Here is an 11,358-nt window from a genome sequence, read left to right on the forward strand (position 1 = left end):
CTTTTTTCATGCAGTACTGTATAGATTTCATAGATGCTAATTTTTTACATCCCTCTTTAGGTCACCGATGTTAAACTTGCATGGAAAGAAATCTGAATTGACCCTGTTTTCACTGAAACATGCTGATGTGTCTGAGGGATGATATTCATGCATACTAGCTTCAAGTGAAATTCTAGTTGAATGGTCAGCACTGTGACACACTGCCAAAACACCAGTGCAAGTGGACAGAATGGGACTTCCACACTGAAATCTAAATTTAGCAGTCATCCTGAAAGAGCTTGAGAGCTGCACGAGAGGATGACCATTCAGATAAAATCACATTATGTTTTTTTATATTTATTGGTGGAAACCTAACAGTAAATTTTAAAGAATTAAAAGGAAAAAAAGGAAAAGGTTCCACATCCATATCTTCAAAAAGACAGATCCTCTTATGACCTTCACTGTGGACCGACTCTCCACAGATGTTTGATGAATCCCATGGGATGCATGTATAGTGTAATTCATTAAATGCAGCATTGTGCCAGCCAATACAGTACAGACTGAATACCAATAAACCTTTTCCAGACCGTCTTTTGTATTTGTCATATTTGGTAAGCAACACATTTTTCATGTCTGGCTCTGTATTTCAGCTCTGAAATTACAGAGTAAGTAAAAAAGTTAGTGCTGATCATACACCTACCTTTGCAGAGAGGTGACATATTTCTTGACCCTGGTTATTAATATTCAGCCAGCCTATTTTTATGTTGTTTCACATTTTCTGTAACTGGCATTACAACAACAGGCTGTTGTCCCATGACTGAATTTTGGTCTTGTTTATTATGCTCGAGATTCTACAGTGTCTTTTAACTGGACAACCCCCTTCATGTTTTCATTAGTGATTATAATTGATTACAACTGGTAGTTTCTCTTTGCTAGTCTTAAAGGATTTGTTTGATTGCTCTCATTGGACTGACCGATACTTAGAACAAAGCAAAAGGCCAAGGAACTCAGTGAATATATAAAAAATGAGAATCATAGATTTATATGATTCTCATTTTTTATATTGGAGACATTTTTAAATAACTGCATATTTCAGGATCATTACTTCAAATAACTGTAGGTAAGTGCAAGTTATTCAGATGTGTCACCACTTTGCCAATATCTGGAGAAGACCCAAACTGTCACTTAGAGGAAATTGGTTAGGATGTTCAGGAACAACCCAGGAACCATCAAACCTCCAGCCTTAGACTATTGAAAATTTGTGGACTGTGTTTAAAAGCCAAGTCTCTGCCAAGAAACTAACCAATTTAAATGAACTCTACCGATTCTGCCAAGTAGAGTGGTCCAGCTGGAATTATGCCAGAAGCTTGTTGACAGCTACCAAAAGTGTTGACATGCAACTTGCTAGGGGACATTTAACCAAATGTTCATAGGGTGTATGTATATATATCTGAGCCTGTTTGGTTAGAGCAAATCGGGTGCACCCAATTCCTCCTTCTCCAACTCTCCAACTCCTTCTTCCCCACTGTTATCAGACTCCTGAACAGCTGACCTACCTCAACTGCAATTTGCACACTAAGTTCATTTCGCACATTAAGCTCCTTTGTACATCCTTTTACATTGACAACTGCATACCTCATTTGTCTTCATTTACTTATTTTTGTGCTTATTTATTTAGCTTTCATTATTTTTATCCTTATTTTTACCATATTTATCTTAATATCTTGTCTTATTTTTATCCTTATTTATCTTTGTTCCTTCAACCCTACCTAACTTGGCATTTGTGTATGGACAGCAAAGGAAGAATTTCATTGCACAGAGAAATGCTATTTCTTCTGTACACATGACAATAAACACTTTGAATCTTGAATCTTTGAGTCTTGAATTCCTTTTTAATAAAGTCATTAAAGATGTATGCTGTATAATCATTTCACCTCGAAAAAGAAATAGTTCTAAAAAAAAATTAAAAGCTCAAGATTAGGATTCATACCCATGAGTGTATATGAACTTCTGATCAGAAGTGTGCATCATTCAGCTTGGAAATATCAGTTTCCTGAAGATTTTGGATTTTCATTGTCTTTATAGAAACGCTCATGTAATTGGATTAAGTTTGGCTAGTTTGAGCTGCGCTCCATCGGCAAACGCAGCATTCGGTGCTCCCACTCTGACATGTCAGTGCATCTCTGCCTGCTGTTTGAACCCCTCCGCTATATCATGTTTGAAGTGAGCAGTGAGCTCAGAGGATTGTCACAAAACTTTAACAAATCAGTCGTTTCAAACACGAATTGTCTTATTTTCTCAACGTATTTCATTACAGGCCAACTTGCTCTTCTTCTCTCCTCTCAACAGCACGTTTGAGTAGTCATTGGGAAAGCGCAGGTGTTACAAATAACATTAACCATCGTTCCTTTCTATAACAGTGAGCTGTGCTGTGCACGGGCATGGCTGCAGTGTTCACTGACTTCTAATTAGGAATTTGTGTTGTCCAGTTCATAGAAATACTGAAAGCCGAAAGTGAAAATATATATATATATTATTTTAAGCACCATCTTCTTTCATGAGGTGTCGTGTGGATCTTGCCCACCTCCGGAGTCGCAATGAAAACAAAGTGAATGTCTATCAGCCTCCTCTGGCCTAGCAAAAACACCATAATTGATCTCTTTCACAGCGGCGCTCATGACGGCTTTGTTCATTTAAATGTCCCACTAAGCAACAGCTCTGAGCCAGACTGCAGCAGGATTCTGGCAATACAGCATCTAAATGGATGACGGCCATTAATAATTACACCTGCGCATTTCCTGTGGTGACTTGTCAGCCATGGGCTTAGCATGCGATTTCCATTTAGCCTTGGAGACTTTCACAGCCAGCTGATGTTACTTTTGGTTTTATTTAATATCTGCCCGACGTTATAGGCTGCACATATCTCTGTAAGTCTAATATTGGCCACACAGCTGACTTTAGGTAAACAAAGTCTGCATTGCTGAGGCAATTCCCTTGAAATTTATGGAGAAATTAATGTTTGCTGAAGTCATCTAAGCCTAAATTGGGGCTTTGCAGCACGCTTATTCCATGGAGGCTGGAGAATTAGCTTCTGTTTGACTGGAGCGATTGAGTCAGCCAGGTGCTCCGTACTGGACTGTAATAAAGCTCAGTGAAGTGCGCAGCTCACGTCTCAAGGGAGTACACTGAAACAGAAAAATATCTGAGATAATAATGTAGTCAGGTGATGTTTGTGGGTAAATATATTGCTGTTTTATAGCAACTGTGGAAAATAATAACAAATATGTTTTATCTTCAGTCCTCTAGCTTACTATAACATAAAGAAAAGGAGAATATCAGGAACAAAACATCCTGTAATTATCAGCTATTATTCTTAGGGCGTCTTACACAATAGCCTGTTAATCATTGCATAATTTCACAGGTTCTGCTTTTACTATTGCTTCTTTCTTCAATTAATCTATTTTTTTCTTTATGTCTCTGGCTGCTGCTCTTTTCTTCATATTTTTCATTTGCCATCCCTCAGTCAACATCTTTCCCAATCTGTGGAAACTGGGAGAGGGGGAGCATGAATGAGTTGCATGTTTGCCCACAGCCGTTTGGAGTAACCTTGCAGAGAGAAGTGCCTCTTGGTCTAACAATCAAAAGCAGGTAAACCCAGAAGAATGTTTCCATGCCAACAGTGTGCTGTAACGTTTTCAATTCACCTATTTTTCGCTATAATCTAGGAGATGGATGGCAGACCTCTGCAATGTATCTGGCAGTCAGTCACAGTAGCTCAGAGACTTTGGGTCCCAAGCCATCACACCAACAGCTCCCTTCTGGTTTGTTCAAACTAGTGTTCCATTCAGGTTTGCTTTCGGCGTTAAGATCTGGCTGTGACCACAAAGTGCACACAATAACATATTTATGTGTGTGTACAAGCATGGCACACATGAGCGATCACAGAGTCTTTTATAGCCACAAACAGTCGATTTTACCAGCACGTACATCACTTAGGGATAATAATATTAACTGCTACTCCCAGTAAACTGTCGACCAGCCCCTCCATGTACAGATGCAATTATCTCATCAGGTCACTAAAATAAAAGAGACTTCACAAATTTATTTGCAACATTGTTTCTAATAAAACCCATAACTCTTAACTTCATTCAGTTTAGTTGTATTAACAATATATCAAAAGAAAACGTATCCTTACCCCCTAAGTAAACAGTTAACTGACCTTATTGTCATATTTTAGTTATATTGGTTTTATAGTTGATAACTTTGCTGAGTAGATTTTTTAAATAATTTCTAAAGGGGAACCCCTAGAAAGAAGAAAAGAAGTCAGTGATTATGAGCTACTAAAGATCCAGTTAAATATGTTATCCATCCATCCATTCAGTTTCAGTGGATTCAGTTTTTCCATTTTATTTAAATCTATGTGAAAGATGATCATAGCTTTTGTGATGTTGCCAACACCACTGATTTGAGAAGTCTAAGTTTGAGCATTGGCAATAAATGAATTGGATTTATATAGCGCTTTTCAAGGCACCCAAAGCGCTTTACAATTCCATTATTCATTCACTCTCGCATTCACACACTGGTAGAGGCAAGCTACGGTTGTAGCCACAGCTGCCCTGGGGCAGACTGACAGAAGCGAGGCTGCCATATCGCGCCATCGGCCCCTCTGGCCAAATGTGTGAAACAGAGGGACACTGCATCCTCATACAGTAGCAAGGTGCAAGTCCCAAGGTAGGTATGTACCCTGCTTTACCATTTATTTTGTCCAAAACGGGAGCATAATTTGCAGAGCATAACCATTGTGCTTATTCAGGATTCTCTCCCTGCCAGCTACAGGAAATAAATGCAGCTTTAAGGCACATCTGCATGGGCTTCCCTTTTCAGACCAGGGAACCAGGTCCATTTCTTAAACACTGTCTATGTTAAATATGCCTCTGTGGTTCTCCTCCCTTTACAAAATGCAAGACTAAAGTTGAAGCAGTAGCCCAAAAGGAAAAGTGAACTACTGTATGTGCTAAACCATTACTGTTTGATAATAAATGCGTAAATTTAGATATCTACCCAGTTACTGCTACTCACTGTGTCACCAAAACTGCATATGTCTCTGGGGAAACTCCAGCTCTTCACACATTTGGACAAAGAGTTGACCAACAATAGGTTTCCACTCAGTTGGTTTGTTACAAATTTTAACAACAAAGGACTGATAGTCAAAGTTAAAATGTGGATCGTCATGTCAAAACAGCATTTCTGGTAACAATATTTCAGATTTGATAAGATTTAAGGTTTACTTCCTGAATCATTAACTTTTATAACTAAAATAAAAATGTGAAAAATAAGTAAAAACTATAATTATTTAAGGACATGGAGGCAATTTCTTAACAACTCTATTTTCACTTAAGTCAACTGCCCAAATTCTTTTGTACCTCAGAAAATGATTGTCTGATTCACAAGCCACTGTGTACTGAGGACAAAGGACTTAAACAGAGCTATTTCCCAAACACATGTGAACCTAACTATATGTAGGCTACATATATAAAAATAGCACAGTGTAAGGCAGAAAGTGGAGCTGGAGCAAACTGTGTGACCACACAAAGCCAGTGAACGGTAACAACGATGGGAGACTTTTTGAAAAAGATTCAGGTTGGATGAAACTGATTTTTCACTGAGTCAGTTGTCGTGGAAGTTGTGTACTGAGGAGACAGCACAGCGAGAACATTGATGCGGTGCAAAGAAGAAAAAAAGGCAGTTGAACTGAACATCAAAGACAACACCTTCCACCCGCCAACATGGTGCAGTGATGCAACAAGGAGCGCTTGTGTGTTCAGCTCCAAACTGGCCTGCCCGTTCCTGCACACAGGCTCCTTTTATGCATAACTTATTGGCCTACTTTTAAAATACCTACAGATCTGAGGTAGACATCAATACACCCCATAAAATACGCCTTAGCCTTGCAGAATGTTTTGCACACGCTGTGCTTCCATTTCTAAAGTTCAGTCAGACAGTTATGGCCACATTTGTTTAAAGTAGCTATATCGCATATATTTACTGCATTTGGCAGGAAGTACCTTTTATTTCCTTCATTTAAAAAGTTTCACTTGTTCATTTTGTGTATGTACTGGACTTCCGAAGACTCTTTATAATGAGGGGTGCTGCTCTACTTTTAAACATCTCTATCGCTATTCATTCATCCTTTTATTTCTAAGCAGTTTGTTTTGTTGCTAGAATTATAGGTTTGAGTGTTTGTGTCAATTTCATTTTTTTGTCATTTTGTTTCTTTTTTACAATTTCCCCAATGGGAGCATTAAAGTTTCATCTTATGCCTGCTGAACAAAAACAGATTTATTATTTGTGATACGCTAGCACTTCCCAACCATATTTTAGTTATTGCCTTGGATTAAACAGATTAAAATCTGAACCTCGAGCATAAAGGAGTAGATTGACTATGCTTTTTAAAAAATCTAAGTAGCTGCACAACTACAATGTATTTTTAGACTTTTCAATCTGCCACAAACATCTTTTAACTGCCCACTTTAGACCCCATGAAGCTTCTCTAGTACCTGATGGCAAAAGGTATATAATTATGATGAATGAAAGATTTTTTTTTTTTGAGGGGGGGGGGGCAGCAGCATAAATAGCATTACCAGCAGTCAGTGGCATCATCAACGGCACTGAGCATGATGTGCTGCTGCCATCTAGTGCCTAACACTTCACACTATTTTTTTTAAAGGTGAGAGCAATAATGACAAATATTTTATAGTAAATCCTGGCAAAAAAAAAAAAAAAAAACAAGAAACAGAAAAACAACTCAATATCAGATTGCACAGAATCCCATCTACCTGGGAACAGCCTTAAACAAATAGCTTCACTTTGGTAGCTTCAGTCACGAGGCGCTAAGCAATTAGGCACACTACAGGGGACTTATCAAATTTCATTAACTTTGAGCAAGACTATTATCTCAGCATGTTAGCAGTCCTTGGATGAGAGCTGGGGGGTATGTTGTTTTACGTGAAGGCACGCTGAATTAAAAATTAATCAGCTGCACTTTACGCCGCTGCCATGATGCACAACTGTGAGGATTAATTGCACTACTTGACTTCTTGCAAAATAGCTCAGCGGATGTCCCATTAAAGGTTATTAACAAAGAAATGTGACCACTCAACCACAAAGCAACCTTAAAATTGAGTTTCCACCTGAAATATTTTACTTCCATGCTCCTGGTTTGTTTTCAAACGACAGGCACAGCCGACCTGTCTAAAAGCTTCCCCACCCCATTATCAAATTATCAAGGCTATTCCATTCCTATTGTGTTTTCTTCCCATCAGTCTTTCCCCACGCACCAGTTTCCATGGATACAAACCATTTCTCTGCAGTTATCTACCTATTACAAGGATGTCTACATTTCACCTAAATGAAAAAAAAAAGCTATAAGGCTTGCAACTCAATGTTCATGGTTTACTACACAATTATAATCTAATGACATGAAGTCACTAAATGCTGCTGAGTAGCCATAACCCCAGTTAATATCGATCAAGTTTCAGTTTTACTCATATTTAAAACCTCTTGCTATATAAAACCTGTTTGCTTAACTCTTAATGAACAGCAACTCAAAGTAGGTGACCAACTAAGTTATTTTATTTAAAATGGAAACCTCTAACTGCCTGACCAACATGACTTTGCTGCTGAGCAAAACCAAAGGTCATTAATAGTGTTTGATCGCTCATCTAAAAGTCCTTTTTATCCATTGTGGAAAAAAAATATCAAATTCATGCCAATTAATAACCACGCAAAAATCAATCAATTGGACAAAATTTATTTGCAATGATTAATTATCCCATCATGGCCAGACTTCTGACAACTTGACCCATCCGAGGACGTCAGCACAAGACATCTTAGTCCAGCTGTAAGAACACAAAACAGGTGTTAGTTATTGTAAAGAGACGGGCATATAGCATGCTTGTGAGGAGCAAAAAGCAAAACAGCATGAAACTCATGCAAAATTAAAACAACATTTAATTCATGGGCTTCATCCTCAAATCAGTAAAGCCAGTCCTAATGAAACTTTATACAGTGGGAAATTCAGTTGATGTTCTGTGATGTAAAGTTATGATCAATTTGAGAGGCAACAGAAAAATACAACTTACCTTAACGAAGCCGATGTCTTTAGCGTACTGCCTGAAGCACTGGCGGCACATGTTGATCCCGTATTTACGGATCAAGCCATGTCTGTTAGAGCACACTCGGCTGCAACAACATCAGAGTAGGATCAGTCAACGCATATATACGCTTTTATGTACCAGTTATACAAAACCCTGGCGCCGATTGTCGTAAACTATGAGCCGGTGTGCATTTGGTGTGCTCTTCTGAACACCGGGGCTAACTTTTAACAGTCCTGTAATAATGCTATTCTCAATAACGTTAAACATTTGTTAAATTTCTTCCGATCAAGCGACGGAAGAAATTACACGCCTAACTCATATGCATTAAGGGCTTTCGGTAACTCTAGCCGTTATAAAACCAAATCCGGTCAAAAGACACACAAGGCTGATGCTAATAGGGAAGGAGAGAGTATTTGCCTCCGCCATATTAGCTCAGGTTCAGGGCACATGCGGTGCACGTTTGGTAGCGTTTTTTTAAAAGATGGGGAGGCCAGAAACACCTTATATCACCTCAACTTGATCACGTTAACCGATAAACAACGCAACAAAGTAGACACTGACCAGGAGCGGGATCCCTGTCCGAATTTTCTGGGGTGACTCCAGTAGAGCTGCTGATGGCCCATCTTGTCTCTTTTCGCTCGAGTGTCGGAAAGGAAGAAGAACGGGCGCGCGTGCGCAAATAGGCTTTCTGGTGCTCTATTTCCGGCGTCGGGTTGTTGTGTACCGCCTCCTAGCGCCTAACTAAATTTAAAATACTAATTTTTTTGTACATCGCCAAAACTAATCAATTTGAATTAATAAATCCCACAGCCCAATGGGTAACCGTGACATCATTTAACCCTCTTACAGCTCTAAGCCCTGCATTTAAATAAAACCATGTTATATTAAACTATTCAGTCTTCATCTCGGAAACAATTGTCTGTTGACCATAAGCACTTAAAACAGCAAAGTGCTGGCTCTTTCTGTTTAGCGTGAGCATCTGGTTGCACACATAATCCTTCAAATTAACTCGTGACATGTACAAATGTACTGCAATAAAAAATCATGCAAACCACAAATGCCTGAAATTGTTCATTGATTACCCACAAAATGCGGTCTAATCTTCATTTAAGATTATAACCAAACGCAATCAGACTAAACAAATAATGTATTTAGCTCCAGTTTCTTAAAAAGCTATTCACAAACAGATACATAGTTATTGTATATTCTAAAAAATAAAAGAAAGAAAGAAAGAAAGAAAGAAAGAAAGAAAGAAATATACAGCAAATACAAACTTTAAATAATTTCATTATATGTAAATCTTCCAAGTAATTTCGTGACATAGGTACAACGTCAGCTTTAAATTAAAATATTGATTGGTACATTGAGCTTGCACCTTGCATTTTTGCATGATTCGTTCGTTGAATAATTCAGCCTTTGATTTTATATATTTCAGTTGCATTTTACTCAGAATTATTGTGTCATTTTTATCATGGCAAAGAATCTTTTTTTTTTTTTTTTGTATTTTTAATAGTATGTTTCAAATTTGCAGAAGATCCCCTGCTGTTTCATAACATCTTTGGCATCATCTTTTATTCTCAATAAAGGAGACAAACACTGAACTACTGAAGAAGAAGGAAACAAGCAGGTTTATAAGGAAAATGCACTGCATCTTAGTACCAAAACCCCATGTCCTCACTGAGGGAACAATGCATAAATCTGTCAGGAAAATTTACCAAGAGATTATTATGGCAGCTGTCCATGACCTATCTTGGGAGAGGTTAGGTGATGGGACAATAGCTACACAAAGGCCCAAAGTGCACAGGTAATTCTTCAGCAGAATAGCTGGGAAATAAGAAACTGTTTTTTGAATGGCAAAGTCAGGATATGTCTGTCAAGGGAGGCCATCTGTGGAACAGTCTTCCTCAACCCATTAGAGAATGCTCTACACTCAATTTGTTTAAGGCAAAGGTTAAAAACTGGTTATGGACAAATCAAGTGTGTGATCATGTATGAGTTGTATAGTTTTAATGTTTTATTTGGGAACAGAATGGTGTGTATGTGTAAGTTTGGTGATGGAGTTTTTATTATGAATGAATGATGAATTTTTATGAATTATTATGTCTATTTTTTATGCTTAAGGACAACAGATGGAAATTAGCCCTTGGCTATAATCTGGTATGTTTACATTCATGTAATTTTTTTTTACATTTATGTTCATTAACATGCACTGTCCTAAATAAAATAAATAAAATAAATATGTTCACCTTAAACCAATTGAGATGCTGTGGGATGACTCGAAGAGGGATGTTCAATCAAGATCAATTGTGGGAACAGTTTCTAGGGAGGATTGATCCAAAATTCCTCTTCTATGTTGTACACATCCTACATGGAGCTACATGTAGCATCTAATGGAGGTTGGTATTGCTGAAATAGGTTCCACGAGTTAACAAAATTCAACACTTCCCTTTTTTGGGTCTGCACTGTGAGTGATCAGTGAAGAAGAAAAAAACAAAAACAAAAAAGTAGCAATTAAGGCAGTCTGTGTAGATTTGCAACACATTGTATAAATAATCAAGAAATCCCAGTGTTGTGCCAAAAAGTGATTTCTGGTATTTGCCAACAAATAATTGCCAGCATTTAAAATGTCAATGAGTTGTTGGCCTGCAATCCGTCAAACATAGCTATTATTAGTAGTGATTATTAAACTTGGACCCTCTTTCACAGTGCACCTTTTGGTCTCCCTCCCCTCAACCCCAGGAGGTTGTGTCAGATGGCAGCCTCTCCCTGGTCCTACCAGAGGTTTCTTCCTGCTAAAAGGGAGTTTTTCCTTTCCACTGTTGCCAAGTGCTTGCTCATCATCTGACTGCTGGAATTCTCTCTCTATTATTGTAGGGACTTTACAATATAAAGTGCCCTGAGGACACTATTGTTAAGACTTGGTACTAAACACACTGAATTGAATTCAACTGAACTTAATTGTAAATGACATCAAGTCATTTAGAGCTAGAAAGATCATTCTAGTCTGCGACTTAAAAAAACAACAACAACTTTGATATAGCCTTTATTCATCCAGGTTAAAAATGACACTGACATTAAAAATTTTTATAAAGTCTATAAAGTCAAAAATGACTGAATATAATGTAGGTATAATAATGCAAGGTAATAAACAAAGAAACAAAAAACAAGTAATTTCTTTATTTTATATATAACCCCTTCGTAAATCTTGTTTACCACAGACTAT

The 11,358-nt window shown here is 37.8% G+C and overlaps 1 protein-coding gene across 1 annotated transcript; it reads right to left on the reverse strand.

The window, feature by feature from the left end:
- Nucleotides 1–7,773: 7,773 nt before the first annotated feature.
- rps29 (ribosomal protein S29) lies at nucleotides 7,774–8,834 on the reverse strand. The gene is made up of 3 exons (XM_086263798.1): nucleotides 8,697–8,834; nucleotides 8,121–8,220; nucleotides 7,774–7,877 (listed from the first exon to the last, which is right to left on the reverse strand). The coding sequence occupies exons 1-3, from the start codon at nucleotides 8,756–8,758 to the stop codon at nucleotides 7,869–7,871; spliced, it is 171 nt and encodes a 56-aa protein (XP_086119924.1). The 5' UTR covers nucleotides 8,759–8,834; the 3' UTR covers nucleotides 7,774–7,868.
- Nucleotides 8,835–11,358: the final 2,524 nt, after the last annotated feature.

Source organism: Aulonocara sp. 'chitande type north' Nkhata Bay, linkage group LG15, assembly GCF_057382095.1.
Source record: "Aulonocara sp. 'chitande type north' Nkhata Bay isolate Kocher_YH1m ecotype deep benthic linkage group LG15, A_spYH_male_GT1.1, whole genome shotgun sequence".
Lineage (NCBI taxonomy): Eukaryota > Metazoa > Chordata > Actinopteri > Cichliformes > Cichlidae > Aulonocara > Aulonocara sp. 'chitande type north' Nkhata Bay.

Bases quoted from the DNA above. Each gene is read 5' to 3' on its own strand.
- rps29 (XM_086263798.1), bottom strand. From the start codon at position 8,758: ATGGGCCATCAGCAGCTCTACTGGAGTCACCCCAGAAAATTCGGACAG. The intron at 8,221-8,696 runs GTCAGTGTCTAC...ATGTTGTTGCAG, and splicing joins GGACAGGGATCCCGCTCCTG to CCGAGTGTGCTCTAACAGAC.